Raw genomic sequence first — 24211 nt, forward strand, 5'->3', positions numbered from 1 at the left:
ACTAGTGACTCATGTTACTCTCAGCTACCTTTATAGTTTTACTGCTATAGGCTTAGGTTACTGGAGTATATCAGGATCTAATTTTCTCACTATATTGAGTTCTACTGTTCTTCAATTATGCATTATGTGTTGTCATTTCTGCTTTAACTTTCTGTTCTCTCTCTTTTTCTTCATAGTAGGTACACCTGGTCTGGCGTTCTGTTAACTGTGACATCATCCAGAGAAGACGGATCACCCGCTACTACCATCTAATGTAGAACAGATTACTAGATCAATGTGTGCTTCTGTGCTTTTTTGTTTCTCTTGTTGTGTCTCTGTTCTGTCTTCTGTAACCCCAGTCGGTCGAGGCAGATGACCGTTCATACTGAGCCCGGTTCTGCCGGAGGTTTTTTTTCCCGTTAATGGGTGGTTTTTCTTCCCACTGTCGCTTCATGCTTGCTCAGTATGAGGGATTGCAGCAAAGCCATGTACAATGCAGATGACTCTTCCTGTGGCTCTACGCTTCCCCAGGAGTGAATGCTGCTTGTCGGGACTTTGATGCAATCAACTGGTTTCCTTATATAGGACATTTTTGACCAATCTGTATAATCTGACCCAATCTGTATAATATGATTGAACTTGACTTTGTAAAGTGCCTTGAGATGACATGTTTCATGATTTGGCGCTATATAAATAAAATTGAATTGAATTGAATTGAATGTGAGACAATTGTCATAAAGGAAGCCTTGAAAGATTAATGAAGAGGAAAAGGATGCGGTAATGTTTAAAGATTCCACTTCTGTCACTGGCAAATATTTTGAACTAACTAAAATCTTAAACAGACTTCAGACAACATAAATTACTGAAAACTTCACTAGATAATTGACATTTAGGGTGTTGTGGAATATTGTAGAAATGTAGGATATTTACTGGTGTGATCTTTTTTACTCAAACAAAATACTTGTCTTTTGGCCAAAATTCTATTTCATGGAAAAGAATTTTAAAAATGGTCAAGAATTGCAGCTGCATTTTGCTGCGTATGTTGATCAACCCTTTTTTGATTTTAAACACTCATAATGATTATTAGCATCTTGACTAAATGACAGATCTCCTTCATTCTTCCTAACTCACAAAAAAAACAAAAAAAACTTCATGACACCAATTCTTTTCAGCATGGTGTCTGAAGCACAACCTGTGGCCATAAAAGTGTTCTCAACAATGCTTGGTGTGTGTTAAAACTGCTCTCCTGTGCTCCTCTGCTGCACTTCATTCTCCAACTGCAGCTCAGAATCCCCTTTACAGGCAAACACACAGGCGCTCACTGTTTGGATGAAATGTGCTATGGCAAATTAACCACCTCTCATGCCAGGAAGGCAAACGTAGCTGCTGGTGATGATAGAAAGGAGAAACGACGGTGGACAGACGTTGGGTGTGCTGGCTCTCTCAGCAGGAAGGTGCTACATCGAATTAATAAGAAGGGATCAACTTAGATCTGATGGGGAACCTCTGGGCTTCTGTGGAACCTGAGTGGCACTTAAGCCAACTTGTGTGGCTCATGTGGTATTTAATATTTTGTTAAAACAGGAGTTAAAGGTGCTTAACATTTCGACACACTTAATTATTTGTGATACTGATTATCAGATATAAGTTAGTTGTACAAGTCATAATGTAAACATACAAAATAATAATTTGTCAAACTCCAACTTTACCCCCAGGTGATGGATGATGGATAGATACAACACTCTGAGCATATACCTTAGGAAGTGCAGTCAGAAAGAAAAACCCACACAAAATCTGAATTATTTGTTTTTAACTCTTTTTCAGCTGATCACACACAGGCTATGAAGCCCGTTTTTTTTTTTTTTTTTTATTAATTGTGCTGCTTCTGTTATAAAGGTGCAATATAACCCCCTCTTGTTGCTGCATGTACTTTCTCTCCTTCACCCTTATTATCGCTACAGATCCAGGATTCAGCTTTGGAAATGCTACTTAAGTGTCAGTGAACAGCCTTGAGAGCTCACAACTACCTTTGGTCTCATAGTATGTTTTTCTTTTTTTTTTTTTCTTGTTCATTTCAGCCTCCTTGCCAGAATCTTTTCATTACAGGCAGAGGATTGCATAGACTGCTCACGTGTAGGCGCATTGGTTAGCATTATGGCTCCTCCAAGCAGAACTTAAGGCACGCTGTGTTATTCATCCACCCCAGAAGACTGCAGAGAATATCCACTATCTGAGTGATGTTTAGTCCACAAAAACTGATAAAAAAAAGCTCTTTATATAATACAATGATTATAAAGACTGACACTGACATGACATGAAATGAATGAAGACAAATTCTGAACTCTGGTGTGCAAAAAGGGCACAAAAACAACGACGGAGTGGATTTAAAGTTTCGACAGGAGGAAAAGATTTTCAAAAAAATGAAAGAAGCTGGAAATGCAGTAGACTAGTCAAGATAAGAAAGCGTTCCCAGTGAAACGAATGACAAGGAAAAGAGAAATGAAAAAGAAAAATGAGAAAAACAAGACAAAATGTTAAAAATTGTATTTGAAAAGAGCAACACTTAAGGCGAGAAGAAGTCAGAGTGTGATCACAAAGTCATGGATGAAAGAAGGACGGAAAACGAGAGAAACGACACAACGAGGACACCAAAAAGTGACCGGATCCAGTGAAAGACGCTCACCCTTCTGTACAAAATGGCAGACTGAGGGTGAGAAAGAAGGCATGTGATTGGCTAGGCCCAAATGCCCTCCTCATCGTCCTATTGGTTAGTTCAGTCCAGCCGTAGCATGAGTTCAGAAAAAGCAGGAAGTTAGTTTGAGAAAAATACTGAGTAAAGCTTAAGAAAGGTAATTATTTAGTCAATATGAATGTAAATTCATATTAAAGCATAAAAGATTATTAGAAACAAATCAGTTAAGTACAAGCTTTTTGTGTTGGATACCTGATCTGGGGAGGGTTTGTGATTGTTGGGCTGCTCAGAGTTTGGAGACGCCACCTTCAGATGGTCGTCCTCATAGTTGTCCGACATCAGCTTCATCCTGTTCTGTGTCTGCAGAAAGAAAGGTTAAAAAAAATTATGAACTGTGCTTTCAGAAAGCAATCAAAAACCACTAAACCTAGAGGGATAATCAATAATTAAGGGTTATGTGTTTTAACTCTACATGTTTTGAATGAAATGAACAGTGTCTTGGAAAATCTGAAAGCCTGGTGTTCACTGGATCTGGCTTGTATTTGATTTACCTAAGCCAAACCCCATCTTTTTTTGGGGGTCGGGGGGGGGGGGGGGGGCTCTATCAGCTTTTTAAACCTAAATTTTGATACCATTTTTTGTCAATTCTTTTTTTAAGCTTAAACTCAGTTGGATGACAAGCATCTGTAACAGCAATTTTCAAGTCTTGACTGATTGTCAATGTCTAAACTTCAAGTGGAGCATTGTAACACATCAATCAGCTTTGATCTAACCCATTCATTTGTAGCTATGGGTGAATATTTAGAGCAGTTGTCCTCCTGGAAGATTAACATCCGACCCAGTCTCAAGTCTTTTGCAACCTCTTACAAGTTTTCATCCAGGATTGGCTCGTATTTGGAGCAATCCATCAAACCTGACCAGCTTCCCTGATGCAGCTAAAGAAAGGCCGACCTACAGCACAATGCTTCCAGCGTAACGTTTCACAGCGAGGTGATATGGACTGCTAAGTTTTTCCACCACATAAAAGTGCTTAAGACTTGTCCCATCGGCAGATCCTCCCAGCTGATCTGTTGGTCTCTGCAGTCTTTCAGATGATGGATTAAACGGTGCTCTGTGAGATGATTAAAGAGTGGAATATTGTTTCATAACATAACCTTACTTTTTCAAAACGTCCTCCTTGACCTGTCAGCTGTGTTTCATGGTCTTCCTGATAATGTTTCTAAATTAATGTCTTTGATGCAGGGGAACCAGGTTTGAATCCCGGTCGTGCCAGGAAGGGCATCCGGCATAAAACCTCTGCCAAGTCTGTGGCAACACCTGAATCAGGAGCAGCCAAAAATACTTTCTTACACACAACTGGACTTTATTAACCAACCTGGAAACGTCTTAGGACATTTTACTAATATGGACTTTATTTACGGGGTATCAGAATGAAATGGGGTGAGTACAAAAGCCCACCACCCTTTTCTGAGGGCTGGTCAGAAAATAAGTCCAGCAAAAGCCTTGAGGCTTGTTGTAATCTATAATAGGCAAGTAACTTTACACCAGAGAACACAAAAATCGCATGTTGGGTTCCCTAAGGGTTCACCTTGGGTCCCCTCCTGTTCAATATCTACATGCTCCCTCTAGCTCAGATCATAAAAACTACTTCAGTTACCATAACTATGCAGATGACACATGGCTCTACATTATTATATATATATATATATATATATATATATATATATATATATATATATATATATATATATATATATATATATATATATATATATATATATATATATTAGGGCTGGGCAACGATTAAAATATTTAATCGCGATTAATCGCATAATTTGCCTGATTAATCGCGATTAATCGCATTGTATTTACAAACTCCAAGAATGAATTCAAAAGTAGTGTAAAGAGCACTTTTATTTTAATGTTCTGCTGCCATATGAACAAAAGTGTTGTAACATTTGTAGCACTTATCAGTAACACATATTTAGTGTAAAGCTCAACTTAAACATGTAAAACAAAAAATAGCAATAATAATAAATTAAAGCTTATTGCCACTGACAGGGAATTCTCTTTATGGGAAAAAGATCTACCAAAAACAGGCAATTTCTGAGGTAACCGCAGGGAGCAGCATTACCATTTTGTGTTCAATACCAAAGTTTAACTTGGCAGTGGTTACAACTAACTTGTTTCTGTAATATTCCATGCTGGAAGAACTTTAAACTGAAATGCTTGCTAACTCGATATGCGTGCATGTTTATTTGACGTTAACACGCGTTTTTTTGTTGTTGCTTTCTCGCGTGCATATAGTGAATGGCAGGGAAAAACAGGCAAAAACACATGGATACTTTGAAGCGAGAAGCGACTTCACCGACGGCGTCGATGCAGACCCCCCCCCGCTCCGCTCCGCACAAAACTTGTTCCGGCCGCCAACTCACCGCCTCGCCTAAGCAAATTCCTGCGGGAAACACTGCCTTCCCCATGTCGGCTTAGTTTTTTTTCTGCCCAGCACCTTTCTTCTTCTTTGAATCCGAGGCTGGGCTGACAGCGAGGTTATTGCCGCATTATCGCCACCTACTGTTCTGATTCAAACCCCTACACCGCAGCAACAGACCTTCACAAAATAAAAGCATGTGAGCAACATGCGTTAATACGCGTTAAAGAAAATATCGCCGTTAATAGTCTAATAAGTTAACGCAAAATTAACGCGTTAACTTGCCCAGCCCTAATATATATATATATAAAATAATATAAACCCATCCTGTTGGCGTGATTGGATTCCTATTAGTCCATACACACCTACCTTTAAAAACAGCATACGGTACACAAATCAGAATCACACTTGGCATCAGCAGGCAATTTAATTTTCTTATTTATCTCTTCTTTTAATATTTCTTTTATCACTTTGTCATCATCTCTTCACTCCTCTGACTATATGCTTACTCGGATCTTTTCCCCATCTCCTTGTCTCACAGCTCCATCTGTTTCACACATTTTAGTTATACTTAGTTTTACAGGAGGCCTGCAAAGAGTGGGGGGGATTTAGAGATAACAAGTGAAGGAGGGCATGGATCCAAATCTGTTGGTGTTGTACAATCTAAATCCCCTTAGTCTCATCGTGAGCGCTTCAAGGAGCCGGGGCTTAAAAGAGACCAGGCTCTGGTTTTTGCGTGTCTGTGTGTGTACTGCATTTCTGACAGGAAGAAAGAAAAATGTTAAATTTCACAGTATCTGTTCGAAGACCAAAGGAGAGGTTGAGGAGAGCGCAAACATGTTTGTCTTCCTTACACATTTCTTTTGCTTGTGTTTTTTTTGTGTCGAATTTAAATGTTTGAGATAATTAAACTCAATTTGTCATCAAAGATAACAAAAGTAAATACATACAGGAGTTTTCAAATGATGGTTTCATTTACTACGGGGAAAAAAATCTATCCAAACTCCACTGCCCCAAAGTGAAGATACAATTATTCCCCTTATTAATTTATAAGTTAACTATGGTTAACCACAATGTCTTTGGTTTAATATAGACTCTATAAATTACTTAAATATACCCTATCTGACAGCTAAAAGTTGGCTAAATGACCTAAAAAACCACCACATCATGCTCCGGTCTAAAGAAATTCAAGAACAGATGAGAAACAAAATCATTGCCATTCATCAGTCTGGAAAGGGTTACAAAGCCATTTCAAAGGCTTTGGGACTGCAGTGAAAAACAGCGAGAGTCATTATGGTGGCTCGCTCTCGCTGTGGTTTGTTGGAGTCAAATGGTGAATCTGCTCAGGAGTGACAGGCCAACCAAAATGCCCCAAAAGCACATCAACAACTTGTCCAGAAGGTCAAAAAAGTACCCAGAACAATGTATGAAACGAGACAGGCTTCACTTGCCTCAGCTAAGGTTGATGTCCATGATGCAATACTAAGAAAGAGAAACTGGGCAAAAAAAAAGCATCCATGAACAACTTTTATAGCTAAAACAACTGCTGGTCAAAAAAAACCGTAAAGGCCCGTCTCATAAAAAAAAAAAAAAAACACTTCCGGATCGCTCCAAGACATTGGGGGAAATAATTTTTAAACAGACAACACAATAGTTGAATTTTTTGGAAGGCATGTCTCCCTTTACATTTGGTATAAAAACAACCAGTTATTAGTTGTAGAGGGCAAATACTACAGTCACATATGACCCGGACGGATAGCTTATTTCCCTCAATAAAGGATACGTCAGTCATAAAGTGTCTTTTTGTTTCCTCAGTTTAACTTTGTCTGATTTTAAAACATGTTAGATAATCTGAAACATTTGAGTGTGCTTAAAAAAGTAAATGGATAAATCTGACGGATTGTAAGAAGATCATAAAGGATGGAGTGAAGGAATGTCACTGTTTTTTGCTCAATTAGATTTTCATTTTTATTTATAATGCTTTATTCCAGGGGTTCCCAATGTGGGAGTCAGGAGGTGATCTGATCCCATTTTAGTAAGAGTTCTTATAAAAATGCAACTTTATTATTGTAGTTTTACAACTTTATTCTTATAATATTATGACTTTATTCTCACTTCCCCACTAAAGGGGTTCACCAGTCTGACGCTGTTATTTTTGGGGTCTCAGGCTGAAAAGTTTGGGAACCCTTTATTCCATTTTTATAGTGTAATTATTTGTACTCTATATGATTATATGTCTATTTTACTTTGCTATTCTAGTTGCTGCTACCTTGGCCAGGTCTCTTTAAAAGAGATTTTAATCTCAGTGGGACTTCTTTGGCTAAATAAAGATAAATAAATTAGAGAGATAGCATGTGCTTTTTAGCATGAGAACAGAAGAATGATTACAGATGTTATGGCATAAGGTTACAGGGAAAGCTATACCGACAACCCTGAGTTAGAGTTATGTTGCCGAGCAAACCTTGATGTAGCTTATTTAATATGAGAGCACAAGCCAAAACGGTCTCATTCTGTACCGACTGAGCTAGCCAGTCTTTATGTACCATGAACAAAGAGTTTCCCAGTGTCCTTTATAAGGCTTTTACATTCTTGGCCAGGTATCGCTGGGACACTGAGAAGATATTCCATTATCTCATCACAGCTCAGATTAAGCATTTTATAAGAGTTGATGGTAAATTACTGTTGCTACCAGAGCTTTTCAGATTCTTTGGGATGACCTTACAGGTAAATCTTGGATTACAGGTGCGCCTCTAAAAAAGAGCGCTGATAATCTGGATACAACATCTATCAGTTTAATGAAAAATGTTGAACTTGAGGCTCCCTTTGTTCTGAACTACACTAGAAATTAGTCCCAACCTGGATATTCTACAGGGTCTTGCAGAATCTGAGGCCCAATCTAATGCCACATACATTTCCGTGTGTGCCTGTTTCCCAACGGATTAGAGCTCCAAGCTGGTGAGACGCACACGCATAACTCCAAGGTGCACATATGCTGGCTGCTAGGAGACAGAAGGAAATTGTGAGTTTGTCGGGCGACATTTCTCATGGTGTCAAACAGAATCCTTGGCATCGGATACAGCAAAGAGGAGGACGTGGGAAAAGTGCTAGCAGGGGCCAAAAGGGTTTATAGTACTATCATACAATAGCTGCAATGCAACACATAAAAAAAAAAAAAAAAAAAAAAAAAAAGTTTTTGTGTGAGTGATCCTTTCAACCTGCACACCCAATGATCTTTGTCCAAGTTGAAATACCTGCACAGTGTCAATGAATACACTTGTTGCACCATGAGACTGAGAGGACTCACTGTAAATTAAATCGCCTGTGCTACACGGATGACCGTGATAGATATGCTTGCCGAGTGTGAATGGGTAAAGAGCAACAGATATTTCATTAAGACAAAACTTTGGTGTAAAACCAGAGTCTGCATTTTTCGTCATAAGCCCCTAAAGAATAGCAGCACATGTAAAATCTCTGTCATTAGTCTCTTCATACAATAAAGCTGGACGGAACAAGTGCAGCAATCCTATTGTTGGCAACTTCTACAGATTTGAGTTATAGGTGACATTTTTACTGTTCCCGTCTGAAATAACGTCTGGGTCTTGCTTATGCAGGTAAATCCTCCTGGTTCTATCATCATCACTGCTTCGCTCATTCAGGCCCGCGAAGCCGGCTTGCCCTATAGAAGTCAGCCAACCTGGGCCTGTTACCACCTCGAGTGGTGAGTAAGGGGCATAACAGTTTTGAGCTGATTCGCCGCATCTGTTCGTTCACAAGAAAGTTAAAGACAGAAAGCAGGCACCGTTATCCTGCCCTGAAGGGTTTCGTGAAAGAGCCTAAAGCATCTTACCCGTCCATTAAAGAGACTAATGTGACTTAAGATTTCAACACACAGGGTGGTATCCTTTTGTGACGCACAGAGTTCTGTATAAATACCCTTCACCTGTTGCTGAGAGGCTGATTAAAAAAATGCTGATCATGTTTCCTCCTCCACAGCAAGGCTAAACTCATGATGGAGGTGCAGAAACCTCCCAAATTCCACAGACTGTGAAGAAAAAACATTTTAGTGGGGATGTGATTCTCCTTGATGGTAGAATTACGGTGTTGCCAGGAAAGGCAGCAGGGAAGCACCTATCATGATTGCCGATCCACTGACAGTAGGTCTACATTCGCCATGATTGAGCTGCATTCAAATGGTCCTAGACATCCTTAAAGGCGGTCTTAATCCAGAGTGAAAGGGGTTTGAAGAAGATTAGACCAACGATCCATACAACCAAAACATTTTAATAATAATCATAATAATAATCAGAGGCTAGAAAACATTTAAAGAGACAGTGTGTTACTAATTTGGCTTTTAATTAGCAAAAATCAAGTATTGCTTTTATAAATACATATTCTGGCGAAGTCTAATAACATCACATCAAAAATAAGAGCCTTCTCATAACTTAGAATTACTAGTTTATAAATACATAGGTGGCGGTGCACCCAATGGGAGGCACCATGTTGCTAGGGCTGGACAATTATTTGCATTTGCAATATAATCACAATTTTAAGAAACACAATTTCCAAATTGCAGAGGTCTGCAATTTTTGGCTATGTAACAATTAATGGATAAGACAGGACGTTTAGGTGTCGGTAATATGTTTAAAGTGGGTTAGCCTCCCCATGGAATGGAGGAGAGTTGCTGCAGTGAGATAATCTAATTTTAGAATTTGTTTTAGAGTTTATGTGATCAATACTTTACCAGAAACCTTCAGGAATCTCACCGTAGCATTAAGTACCGCTCAAACTGTTTAGTACATAGACGTGTTTGTTGGTTGCACTTTATGTTCAACAAGGATTGTTGTCCAACTCAATTAAAAGTTATTCTCTTAAAAACTTTTCTCTTTAATAATATTATGATTAATAGAAACAGTTGCATTTCTTGGTTTAAATAGTCCTTGTTCACAAACATCTTTATCTATAGCCCATTTTTGTTGCTTGTTGTTAATGCAGAGAAAAGTCAACATTAAATCGCAATTATGGTGGAAATATATCACAATTTAGATTTTTGGCAAAATCATACAGCCCTATATGTTACGTCACCATTTCTGATTTCAGTAACCAAAAGGGGACAAACTTGTCAGTCATATGCGCTTTTAATATCCGTCTCTTCCATGAAGATGTGTTGTCGGTGGAGGAGTAGAAAAAACAAGGAAAGATGATCATAACTCATTCTATTTGCCGTTTTCTGTTGAAATGGAGGACTATCCATACTCTTTGCCCAGCAAGAGGAAAGAGAAAGTAACCAAGAAAAGAAAAAGTGATAACCGGGAAAAATAAGAGACTATATCGGCGCAGCTATTTACCAGGTGGAGGCAATTCATGAGGGAGCGCAGCCTCAAAACGGATGCGGAGGTAGCAGGCTTTCTTCTGGACAGGTGAGTTAATTCAATATAACAGTGAAGTTTATTTTTGGTGTTATGTTAGAAACAGGGCAGTGCAGTCCAGCAACCACTCTGTCCTCCCGGCAGACACGGGTCGTTTGTTCGTCCTCCTCTCCTTCTGGGAGTATGTGTGTATGCGGCGGGGTGATATTTGAGCCGGCCCGCTCATTGTCTGTAGACCGTGTCTCTTTACTCGTGTTTATAGTCGCTTTTTTAGAGCCCAAATGAGGAGTTGCATGTTTTTTGAAATAAGCCCAAAAAAACTGTGACTCACGGTCTTTACAAGTGACTTTAGAAAAAAACAAGCAGACTCGGTAACGGTGCGAAAAACCATTTCACACGATGGCTGTAGCTATTAGCTTTGAGCAGAACCAAGTACTTGGAGGACATGTTGACATTGTCATATTTATGATTCTCCGCGGCGTCCGTAGTAGTTATTATGCACTTAACAGTGAGTTTGTTTCTATTTCATTTAGCACACCACTAGCTGGTGCATCAGTGCGAAAAATCTTACACACTTTGGCTTTAACAAGCTGTTAGCTTGAAGCATTTTTCATCCCAACGTAGTAAATCTTGTTTATAAAAACAAACTGAAATTTCTGAGAACAAAATGCAAGTAAAACCTTTTAAAACATCATTATAATAAAAAGGGTAGACATGGGGTTAATGAAAACGGGGGATAAAATGTCTTCATTTTTTATCTGGCCTCCTGTTACATCTTCTCCCATTTCTCTAATTGTCAGGAATGCTGACCTCAGCTCACTTGCTTCTGTGCCAATTCTCCCGCTCACTTAATCTAATCATCACACCATTATTTCACTCCTCCTCCCTCAGACCTCCCTTCGCCTCCATCTCCATCACCCCCACCCACCAGCCTCCATCTCTGCTTTAAGCGACCAACAAAGGGTAGTGGAAAAAAAGAAGAAATTAGGAGCAAACTGATGACTAAGGCTCAGAAGAGAATAATTTCTTCATGATAAGGCTTTGGGGAATATTAGATTAGATTATTTTATCATCAAGCTTTTCATCGACAAAGGAAAACCTTTGTAGATATCAAAGCAATTATCAACAATGAAAAGTTGCTGAGTCATGGTTGGGCAAAAACTACTTCATCATGATGACAAATTCGATTATTTTGCCCGTTTCTACATGTAGAAAAGGCAGCTGGTAATAAGTGGAAAATTAAAAATGATAGGCGAAATGAGTTGAGGATAGCGCTGTGGGGAATTATTTCATCCAGACAAAGTCTCTGCAGAGCAACTAATTAGATTAGACCCTCATTTTTCACTTCACTCTAACAAGAGAGCTTCTGATATACAAGTAAAGATTAACAGTACAGTGGAAAAATGGAGTAATGGACCTCAGATTAGAGTTTAAAAATGAAATGAAAAACCTCAGTCCTTTTAATTTTCTAACACTTTTAGGTTTTAGGTAATTTTGAGAGAAGTGGCTAACTTTTTTTTTTAAATACCTTGAAAAATTTAGAAAATATTAAATGCAAAGCAGTCATATTGCCAGGAAAAGTACTCCAAAATATGTACATCTAAGGTCATGATGAGCGTATTGCTGGAGGAGAAGGCATAATCCTCAACATCTCCCCGTTTCAATTTAAATGTTTTTGCTTTCACTAGAGCCTGCGTGGAGTTTGGTCTCAGTTCTTCATAACACTACGGGAAGAAATAAAACCGGAGAGGAAGCAGACTGTGACAGGGGAGAAGAGAGTGAAGAGAGCTGAGGTCATCTTGATCTACAGCTGTCTGAAGTAAGAGGTCAAAGGCTGACATAAAGACAATGCTTTCAGGGCCAATCACGTTTTAATCACACACACAGGTGGGGTTTTATGTGCGCGGTGAAAGTCTAAGCACAACATGTTGTCTCTAACGTGTTTTCACTGACTTATAAATCTGCTCAGACTAAACCCGTCTCAGAGCTTCATACAGATTCATGAGTGTTTAGATAGGCTCGCTTAAGTCAAATAAGCACAGTTAAAGGTTCTGAATAACGAAGCAAACAATAAGCACAGCTTTCTATGGTGGCTCTGAAGCATGGTTCTAATAATGAATGAATCGTTGTAAACTGAGCTACGTTTAGGAACTAAGAACTTAGGCGATTTAATAGAGATAAAAAAGTCGTCATTTTCATTAATGACATAAGCTACATCCATCCTGTTTGAGTGCTCCTCAGTCAGGTTGTTGCAAGCAAGCAGCACCACGCAAGAGTATTTATAGCTGCTGAACTGTTTTCCTCTGTTTTTCACGCTACAACCATAACCTTCAATGTTTTTAATGTTTTAACGTGTCGAGATGTCTGGCGTGGTGAATTGTGATGCTTTTGGTGCGCATCGCATTTCGACACTCCAAGCATCAAGGAGCGACCAAAGCGGCAGACGCAGGAGTTGGGAAATCTGCACTTTTGGAGGTTGACGTGGCGCACCAACCAACCAGAAGAGCTCCACTTTGTGACGTACCGACGTATCTTATCGTGGGACAGCAGGACCAGAAATAACCCAGGAAATCCTACAGTGAAGACAATGGAGGACAAACTTATTGTCGCAGTTTATCTGGTGACTTTAGATACGGTGCAGAGGTCTCTTGCTTTATTTTGCAAATAAAGCTGAGCTACTCTCTTTATTGTATCTGCCATCACTGCAAAAAGGGAACTAAAAATAAGTAAAGTTTTCTTGAAATTAGTGTATTTTTCCTTGATTTGAGCAAGTAAATAACACCATTTGCCAATGGAATAAGATTTTTGCACTTAAGATAGGAACAATTCATCGGCATCATCTTATTTCAAGAGCAAAATTCCTAATCATCTTATTTTAGGGGCAAAAATACTAATTCCATTGGCAAATAGACTTATTTAGCTGCTCAAATCAAGGAAAAATACACCAATTTCAAGAACATTTTACTTGCTTTTAGTTCCCTTTTTGCAGTGATCGTACACAAATGACCGGCTAAGGAAAAGGACAACGCACATCTGTCCACACTTTGCTCAGTGTGTCAAAAACGCTCTGCACATGCATCCAAGTTGAGGCGTTGGACGGCTTGTTTCACACTCAAATTGCGTTTGGTCTGAACATAGCATAAGAAAGTAAAAGCCTCCCCACAGCACGAAGCTACTACAACCGTGCGTCACCATGGGGATGATGGTTTTTTAGGGCAATGTGCAGTGTTCGCTTTCGGCCACACATTTGCTTTGCATGTCAACTAAAAACACACCTTTTGGTCCCTTTTAGGCCAAAGCAGCTTCAACGTCTCTTCCAGATTTTTTGAGGCAAGTTGAAATCGAGTCCTTTATTCCTTTATAATGTTCTTTCCACAATCTTTGGGCCACTCTTGTACTGTGGCAGGCTTGTGAAACGCATGAATAACACTTGTCCCGTCAACAGATTCTCCCGCTTAAGCTGTGAATCTCTGATGCAGACCACACGCTCCGCATTTTAATTTGTGAAATGCTTCGAAGAAAAGTTTTCCTTCCACTTCAAAATTACGGGATAATTTCTGTTGGTCTGTCGTAAAAAAATCCAGATAAAATACATTGATGTTAGTGGTTGCAATGTAACATGGAAAAGAGTTCAATGGGTACAGATGCATTTGCAAAACACTGGAAATAGCAGCAGTATGGCGATCTTCAGGTAGGAAAACCTTGAACTACTGGCTAGACTCTGTACACCACAGCAGACGCAAACAAACACACACTCAGAGGAGGACACAGTTGAGCTTCTGTGTCGTCTGTAACCACCTTGGGGACTCTGAGGTGTCATGAATGTCCTCATATGTAACACAAAGGGACGAGACAGGGGGTGAGGCAGGAAGTCTAACAAGAAGGAAGAAAATGCCATTGGACAAGCAAACTCTCTAAAGCACCCAGCTCGTTTGTTTACCACCACCTCAAACTGATCCTCGGCTCCACTTTTCTTGCACCAAACTTTAATTAAAATGCATTCATAAAGAATGAATTTTCTATAATTAATAACTGGGTATTCTAGTAGCTATTCCAGGAGAACCCGATCTCTGTTTGTCTCTGGGAACGTGTGTGTGAATGCACCCCTCTGTGGAGCCACACAGGCGTTTCATCGTGTAAATGTCTCTGCTTTTGGCCTGGGGGAGTGTGAACATAGTGTCAAAACCTAACAATCCTACAGTGGTGATACATACACAAGTCTGGGGAAAATGTTATTCATTGATCCAAATATCTAAGTAACTGTTGCCAGCAAATATTGGTTAAAGACATAATCTGTGTGGTGAGTGTAGCAGTTGTAATCCTAAATTTTCTCCTGGTGGCTGGAGGGCTGTGGTTACATCTGGACTCGCTTTCCGGCTGCCTTCCTCGTTTTCTTTTCTCTCCTCATCACTGCCACCTCACCTGAGCTCCCCCTGCTTTTATTTACACCTCTGCAAACGTGGCTCTAATATTTCTGAGCTTTATTCTCACATTATTTTGAGCGTCTCTATCACTTTACCACCGCTTTCGTCATTTTTTTTTTTCATCCCTACTCCCCTTCGGTTATCTTTAAACCTGATCAAAAATCTCTGCTCACAAGTCGGCTGATGCAAGGCTTTGAGCTCTCAGTCTAACCTGCTGTTTGAGCTGCTGAACCAGGCTATCCTTCTCCCTCTTCAGGGCTGCCACCTCTTCCTGGGTTTTCTTCTTCTTGGATGAGGAGAGCTCCAGCAGGGCGATGTTGGCATCCTTCTCGCTTATGGCGGCCAGCAGTGCTTCTTGCCTGTGGAGAAAACGATCCATTAGATACGTTAGTTTGAAAGTTTTCTGCTTTCTTGGATATACATTCCTCTAAATATAGACAGAGGAAATATAAAACTTTATGAATGCCACAGGAAAATACTGATATTTTGCCTTATTTTGGTTGTAAAAGGAAAAATATTATTTAGACATCTTGAGTGAAGTATAACTAATTAAAACTAATAAACATCAATAATTTGGGTGAGTCCATGGTGGCCTACAAGGAAAGCGAATATTTTCCAATTTAGGGATGTGATAAGATGATATTTCTTTATCATGAGGATTGTACACAAATGTATCATGGTTTTCAATAAAACTATTATTACAGTAGTGACAATAAATCTGTCTTAAAACCCTCTCTCTATGTACCTATAAAGTCCAGCATACAGCAGCATTTGGTTCTCTGTGTTGGCTGAAATATGTTTTCTTTACTTTCACAACATTTTGCTCATTTGTCTGTGATGCTGCTTTTAGGACAAACAAAACAAGGCAATTTTTTCATTTGCATGGCAATCATAAAAGTTTGAATTGCAGTTTCCCTTCAAAATAGCAATACTAAGTGTAGACAATATTGCCATGCTAACCTAAAAAATGATAACCATTTTATCTCTTCTCTAATTTTTACACTTTTCCGTCTGTTTCCTTTCTACATAAGCCACATAATGAAGTGTCAATAAAAATAGGACTAAAACCAAAAAAAATATAATGAATTAATGCCAAAACTGCCCCCCAAAAATTGTCTATTACTTCACAGCCTTACTTTGAAGAGAAATTATACATGGATTCAGAGCAGCCCATTTCAGATCATCTACTCTATGCCTCTGGTTAAACTGAAAGATGCTGACACTGAACGAGGGTTACTTTTTTTTTTTTTTTCAATCTTGCACATCAGGGTCTTGCTTATTGCCTTAGTGAGTTGTAAGCCACGCCCCCTTTGGTTCTCCAGCCTCAGCTGGCCGCACTGGAAGCCCACACAGCCAACAGTCTTGATTGTTGAACATGGGAATTGTACCGGGCATTTCACTGTTGATATATTGATGTACTGTATAATGTTCAAAACCGTAAAACAACCTGATCGCTTTGTTTATAACGATATATGTATAATTAGATACGTAAACAAAAACTTTAAACTTAAAAAGTAGAGAATAAATTTATCTGGATAAATAAAACTAAACAAAGGTACCTGTACAGGCCTGTAACAAATCAATCGAATACATTTTTTTAATAAAGTTGCATTTTAACCTCTTATTTATTGGCATTAGGGTATTTTGAGGTTTTAAAAACTGAGGTTTTAAAAACTTCCACAAAGGTTCCTTTATATAATTTAGATGATTTTAAGTCGTTTTATTAGGATCCCTGAGAAAGAAACAATTTTCTATAATGCTCTAATTCTCTATTAAGGGCTCAATGTCACTTGAAGATATATGTCTGCATTTGTTTATGGATCAAAACCAAAACAACAAATTAGGGTTATAGATGATAATAAGTGCACTCATTAATCATGCAATATTTTAACATTTTTGTGTAAATATCTATGTTACTTCACATTAAGCTAAACCCTTTTAAAAGTAGCTGTACGACACAGACAAACCTAGCATATTATTTCATAATCTAGTAATAATGTTAAATTATGTTGAGAGACTACTGGTAATTAGTAAAGTGTTCATCATTAATATATAAAATCTTATTACTACAGAACATAATGCTACTCTGCAAAAATACAATATATTTTAGTTGCAACAAATTAAAATCTTCCATGATAAATTTGTGAATGGAGATAAAGGAGCTCCAATAGCACCGACTGCACATGACCGAATAGCGCCAGTGAGTTGTAATGGAGTCGTAATGAATCCAGACTTTTAGATGTTGTTAGATTTACTGTTACACAGTTTCTGTGCATCTCTTTAAAACAGACAATGGTTGGAAGCAGACTGGAAGGAGGAGCAGCATCGGTTCGGGCCAGATTTTTTACTTATCCTTATCTGGGCTCTCTTGACCCTCCTTCTGGGGTCACTTGTTCCACTTTTATATTTTGTTTGCTTATTTTTGGTTTTACACAGAGCAGTGAGGATTCGAGGCTGTGCTGCATGGAAGTCAAAGCAATTTTGACAATAACTAAAATTACACGTCTTGCTCTTGCCACTACAAGGGCTTCCTTATAAAGAATATACACAATATTTGATTTGCTTTTAAATACAAAGAAAGCATGAGGTTTTCTTAAGCCCAAAATCACAGAATTCAGGTCCTTAAGATACAAATGCGCACTTTACTAAACGCCATTTGAGTTCTGCAGCCTCTATCTTCAACCTTCGTGTCTCTATCTAACTCTCCCTCCTGGTTCGATGACAGATGAATAACATTCTTTGTGGTAGGAAAGCAACAAACCGCATCAAATTTATCCCATCAGCCTCAAATTGGGCCGAGTTAACATCCAAGGCAGTTAATTCTCAGAATCATATGTTTTCAGAGGGGATCTAAATCACTGAAGGAATTTTAACAATCCCTCAAGGCTGAAGGATAGGACACACAAAATAACATGTGCACATAAATACACTGAAAGCTGAACATTTCTGGTATCTTGGTTCTTTTTGCCGTATAGCAACAAGTTAGACTCTTTGATTTAAATGAAATATGCAAGGAAAAGGCACGTACTTCATGAAAATTACAATAAAATACCAGCATATGTCATAACACTGAATATATTAAAGTGCAAGCGAGATAGCGAATGTACTGAACTTCTTTTGAGTATTAAGACAGGTGCAAAGGCTGTGAAGCTCTGACAAACACCAGATTGTTATTGGTATATCAAGATTTGCAGTCTGCTGTCGGCCAGTATTGGCGAGTGTCTGCCAACAGAGGCCTCAGCTGATGCAAGCAATAAACCGACAACTGAGTGTTTGAGGATGCGCTGGAACAAGTCTGATCTCTGCCAACTCCAGCCTGAGCTAGATAGCACAGGGCAGCTCTGAGAGTCGACCCTTTTGGTGCTGCTTGAGGAACAACCATCAGACTTGACAGAAGCTCTCATAATGTTCTGTTTGATTACGATATTCACAAATAAATATATGAATAAATAAATATCCCAGAAATACAAAATGACGGTAATGAAAAAATTAAATTTTTTTCATTCCTGTTCTGTTCCTTTTGTATAACACACAAAGAGTCTCTTACATAAACACCGACACAGCCGTGCGACGAGGAATGCAGGGATGAGAACATCTAAAAGGAGACAGACTGTGTTTGGACTCAGTCAGCCTCCCTGACCAAAACGGTCGGTGGGCAAATGTCCCATCCTGCGTCTGAAAAGGAGCAAATCTATCAGACAGCCGAGGGCTTATCTATGTGAAATATTTCTATTGGGAAACAAACAAAAGATTTTTAAACAATACTACGACCATTATATATCATAGCATACTTTTACTCATAAGTAGGAATTCTTATGTTGCATTATGTGTGTCCTGGCTCCAACTTAGCTGATTCAGATGGCCAAATTAACTCCTCAGCTTCTTAGCAAGTTGTACAGAAGAATAGCAATGAAGCCATTATTCTGCTTTCTATATCCTACAGTAGACAGGCATTAAATATGGAACCTGGAAAAGCCAGACGCTGGATGGATGGATAGCTACAGATTGACACTTGGACAGAGGGACGGGTGGTGAGATGGATGGAGGGATGGAAAGAATCGAATGTGGACAGGGGGATGGACAGTTGGACAGACGGAGGCATAGAAGGAAGATATGGTAGATGGAAAGCTGAATGGAAAGATGGATGGGCAGATGTTTCTTTTTTTCCAGAGCAGTTTCCAGGTCTATTCCAGACATAGAACATATGTTAATCAAATTCCAGACTTTTTCAGACTGCGTAGGAACCCTCGTATATGTCGGACATAAAAAGCCGTGTCCCTAATTACATTTAAAAAAAAGAAATGTCCTCTTATGTGAAACAGTGTTTAATCGATGAATTAACAAAGAGGTTTTGCGTTCCTTTCTCTGGACAATAAGATACTAGAAGAACGTCGGACAGCCTATCCTTTCTCTTTCGTTTAACTGATTCAGAAACGCAGAGATTCAACACAGGAAGACTAATAGAACATTAGTCTTGTTAAAGCTAACAGAGCGTCTAGTTTTATACCATATTTGAGCGTTACCTGCCAACTCCCGGCACTTATAAATGGCTGGTGATAATATTATATTCATTCCAGATGCACTTGTCTCATTCTGGGCCTCTCCCTTCATCTCTGTCAGACTCATACACAAACACATACTTAAGACACTCGACTTGGCCTTCTCAGCTTCCAAAGCTAAAACACGTGCTCTTGACAAGCGCTGGCTGCGGCCACTGCTGTTGCTATGTAATCAGACAGAAACCGTTTTCGAGTGCAGCGATCTTTTGGTAAATTGCGAGAAGATGCTTGTGTCAGATGACACTGCATGCTCCTGGCGCTGCCTGCGATATGTCATTATCACAGAAAGCAGGAAAGACAGTGGAGCGAGCAATGTGAGGATGAAAGGTTCCCAGAGGATAGAGATCCTTAGATCTGAACTCCCCTGTCAAGTCTACGGAGCAGAGCAGAATGAAGGAAGGACCACTAAAAGTAACTGAAGTATAAAAGCTGTGTAAAAAGGTTAACACAGAGATACTCGTAGGTCAATATTTGCCACCTTCTTTTGTTTTAAATACTATGGTAGTCAACAGTGTTGTAGTACTCGAGTCCGAGACTCGAACTCGAGTCCGAGTCTTTAGCTAAATTTAGAGACTCGTGACTTGACTTGGACTTGAGCACTGATGACTCGAACTTGGACTCGGACTCCTACATTCAGATCATTCTGACTCAGAAATTGAGAAAAAGACTCGACTTTTTTTTATATCATTAGGCTATAATTTTAATATGTCATTAGAATATTATTTGGTGTATGATTTTAATATCTAAATGTCGTACCGCGCACGTGACGTCACCATCTCATGAGCAACGCCCCTTGCCGCTAAGGAAGGGCAAACAGTGTGAGAGCGCACGTAGCAACCAGCCGTTACACATGCAGCAGATACAACTATATGACCGACTTTACAGCTGTTAAACTTTCACAAGAGGATGTCCAGGCGCCCATTTTACTGGTAGAACTGTGGAACAACATACCAACGTTCAGCTCAAACGATGGATTGAGTGTCGAGGGCTCGGAAAGACTGGAAAACGGGCCGAGTTGATAGGAAGGTAAGTCGTTGTTTTTCTCCTGCTCGGCGTTCATAGCGTCATCGGCCGTTTTTTTTTTTCTGTTTGTAGTCACCGTCCAGGAATCGGTATATATTTTCCGGCCCGCCGAACAATTTAGTCCGGTCCGGTGGCCAAATGCATTATCATTATCCAACGGCTGTATCTCCTCACTGCATCGACCGATCTGCACCAGATTTGTTGTGAGTAATGGTGGAACGCTGCCAAACGCGTTTGTGGGAATCGCCCGGTGGACGGGCAAGGAAAATGCGTAACAGCATCTGCGGTGGCGGGCGGCCGGAGCGCGCTTGGCTGCGAGGGCCAATCGACGCCGCTTGGGGCTTTAACATCCTTCATATGCGGCCTATCAGCGTACCTCGAGTCGCTGTTGCGCGTTCCATAACAACAATGTTTAAAAACCATGGTTAGGAGACGTCTTAGACTTGGAAAAAGCGGTAGTTTTACCGAGTAAAACCAAGGGTAACTACAGCGAAAGAGTTATTAGTGCAATGGAATGTTTCATGTCATACATCACACATCACGGCATGTTCCTACAACTTGACTCGGATGAGTAGTGGACTCGACTCGGACTCGACTCGGATTTTTTTTTAATGACTTGGACTTGAACACTGGTGACTCGAACCTGGACTCGGACTCGAGGCATAGTGACTTGACTACAACACTGGTAGTCAACAACAAATCCCACATAACCTTATTGTTATAGTATGTGAAATAGGGCTGAACGATTTTGGAAAATAATCTAATTGTGATTTTTTTTCTTAATATTACGATTTAATGCGATTTTTTTTCCAGTTTAATTTATCATGTCTTTTTAAACATATACAAACAACAAATCATTTTGTTTCCTCGCTGTGCAGATTAGGTGCTAAAAGACCCACAGCATCTAAACTCAGAGCAGAAATGATTGCATTCTGCCTACAATATATTTCAACCAAAATTGCAATTTTGACTTTTCTCTGCGTTAACCACAAGCAACAAAAATGGCCTCTAAATAAAGACATTTGTAAACAAGGACTATTCAAAACAAGAACTTTTAATGTTTCTATTAATCAGAATATTATTCAAGAGAACAGCTTTTAATTTAATTGGACATCAATCCTTGTTGAACATAAAGTGCAACCAACAAGCAAGTCTATGTATTAAACTGATTGACCAGTACTTAATGCTATGTATGAGAATATAAACTCTAAAACAAGTGATAAAATTAGATTATCTCACTGCTGCAACTGTCTTCCCTTCCATGTGGAGGCAAACCCACTTTAAACATTTTACCAACACCTAATGGACGTGTCTAATTCCTTAATTGTTACAGAGCCAAAAATTGCAGACTCTGCGATTTGGAAATTGTGTTTTCTTAAATCGCGATTATATTGAAAATGCGATTAATTGTTCAGCCCTAATGTAAAATCGCTGTTTTTTCCCATTTGCCTTTCACAACCTCCCCAATCCTCACAGACATGACTGAATTTGTCTATAACTGAACATGATTTCAGTTCTTAACAATTTAATAACGACTGGGACCCTACAACATCTTTGTGTTTTACAAGTTTAGCTGGTGACCTGAATCCACAAGCAAATCTGGAGTTATAAGAGTTTCAAGTACTGGGCCACCTTCTTAACTGGGTCATTCGCCTCATTTTGTGGTAGTTTTAGAGTGACTTTCAGTGCTGCTATAGGTCATTCTTAAGGCTCAGTTTTTGGGGAGTCACAGGACTAAAAGCTTATTTTTTTCCCACAGATTATCTGTCTCATATTTTACTGTCAGGACATAGTAACAGTTTAAATAAATATATAAAAAGTACATTCTTATAAAAATGCATGTACTGCAGCTTTAATTGGTCACAATAAATTACCCTTTATGCACGTAAGATTGAGAGATGGAGACATAAAAAGGCTGGAACATGAAACTCTTGAAAAAATGAAAAACTAAAATAAAAGTAATTTAACTTTTATTAAATCCTGGTATGTAATGACTCCCACATAAGTTTTTATTGTAATCATAATGTATATTTTAGAAATGTCAGGAACCCGGTCTGATGCTGATCAAGGCATTTTTAAAAATGTCACTGATGGTAGACCAGCTGCACCCTGTGCAAGCTTTATAGCTGTGATTCATTAAAAAAAAGTTTTTAAACTGGAATATAATCTACAAACTGTCGTAGTTTTTGTGTTGTTCATGGTTTTAGGTCTGGTTTGAATCTTTTATAGGTTTCTTAAATTTCAAGTCACACCTTGATTCCTGTTTTATTTTATAAAGTCTTAGTTCCACTTTCTGTGATAGTCTTCCCCCATAACTCTTAATTATTGGCACCTCAGTATTGTCGGCCCGAGTGCATGTGTTTGTTTGTGTTATTGTGTTTTGTTTTTATATTTGTACTGCACTTCGGTCAGCTGCTATGTTCTATTTTAAGTGCTTTAGAAATAAATATGGTATGTGTATAGGCTGCATTCACGCTGCAGGTCTTGATGCTCAGTTTAAATATTTTTCCCTTCCGTGGTCATTCACGTTACTGTTAAAATGTTACCAAAATCTGACTCAAGTCCTGACTGCTTGCGGTTTCTAACTGACCCAAACGCGCAGAAGAACAATGACAATGACACACACGCATAGCATGCTTTGGTCCAGGAAACATGGAACATGGCAGAAATAACTGTTTTTGCTTTCCATCTAATAGAGGCCTTTTAATGTGTCAGCAGGTGCTGAGGAGCATTAAACTCACAGTTTTGGCTGCCAGTTTAGTCCTGTTCCTTCCAATCGGGCTTGAATAGAGGTGCCGCGTCAAATATTAATGAGGACCAACATCTTGTTGTCCTTCCACTGTTCGGTACCAGTGCAGCTGTCTATAATCTTGCTAACTGCTATCACGTCCCTCAGACGCAAAGTTGTGACAAATGTTGATGGACAATGACGTGAAAATTGCATCAAATCCTCCTTGGCTGTTCCCACTGGACTCGCATTCAAAAAACATTGGATATGAGTTGGATTCACATATGTGGCTCTAATCTGGCTTGAAAGATATCAGATATGGACCAGATCTGAGCGTTCACACTTGTTGTAAACAGATGTGGGTCATGTTTACCTGCCATGCGAACAGAGTTGTACTTGTCTTGGCTTTTCTTCTCGTCTTATCTGTCTGTTTTTCTCATTTACACTTCTCAGCAGATATCGTTTTAACGATTGTATTTTAGTATAATGTTCTCTGATGAATTTGATAAAGCTGAGACTTGGACCTAATCGGCTTTGCTTTCACTACTTCTTTTACTACTGGAATTATTTATGTTATCCACTGATGTTCTACATTTGGGCCCATCACTTCATGACTGTAAACATTACTTTGATCATCTAACTAATTTTAGTTTCCCTAATGAGTTAAATGTTCCTTTACCCCTTACAATGGCATTCACAGTAAAAGAGAGGCTATGTTATCTGTATGGCACAGTGAGCAGCTGAAACACTCGTCATTAAATGTTACAATGTTCAAAGCAAGGATATTTCATGAACAGGGAGAACGTTTTTTGTGTTAGTTTTTGTAACAAAGTTGCACACAATAAAATATGTTACGGGATAATGTATCAACAAGACGTATAAAAACAGAGGGCAAACAAGCTAGCATTAGCCTCGAACTTCAGTAAACTGTTTCACGGAAAAACATCACCAGCAGAAGAATGATGAAAACTTATTGAAGAGTGTCACTCCATATGTTTAGCATATGTTG

At 39.1% G+C, this 24211-nt stretch overlaps 1 protein-coding gene across 1 annotated transcript in view; it reads right to left on the reverse strand.

Moving 5' to 3' along the window:
- Positions 1 to 24211, reverse strand: part of LOC105915870 (ELKS/Rab6-interacting/CAST family member 1) — a 217104-nt gene that overhangs the window by 38020 nt on the left and 154873 nt on the right. The window contains exon 20 of the mRNA XM_036148963.1: positions 2924 to 3031. Coding sequence (XP_036004856.1) covers positions 2924 to 3031 — 108 coding nt within the window. The remainder of the gene's footprint in view (positions 1 to 2923; positions 3032 to 24211) is intronic.

The sequence above is a fragment of the Fundulus heteroclitus genome, chromosome 17 (genome assembly GCF_011125445.2).
Source record: "Fundulus heteroclitus isolate FHET01 chromosome 17, MU-UCD_Fhet_4.1, whole genome shotgun sequence".
Taxonomy (NCBI): Eukaryota; Metazoa; Chordata; class Actinopteri; order Cyprinodontiformes; family Fundulidae; genus Fundulus; species Fundulus heteroclitus.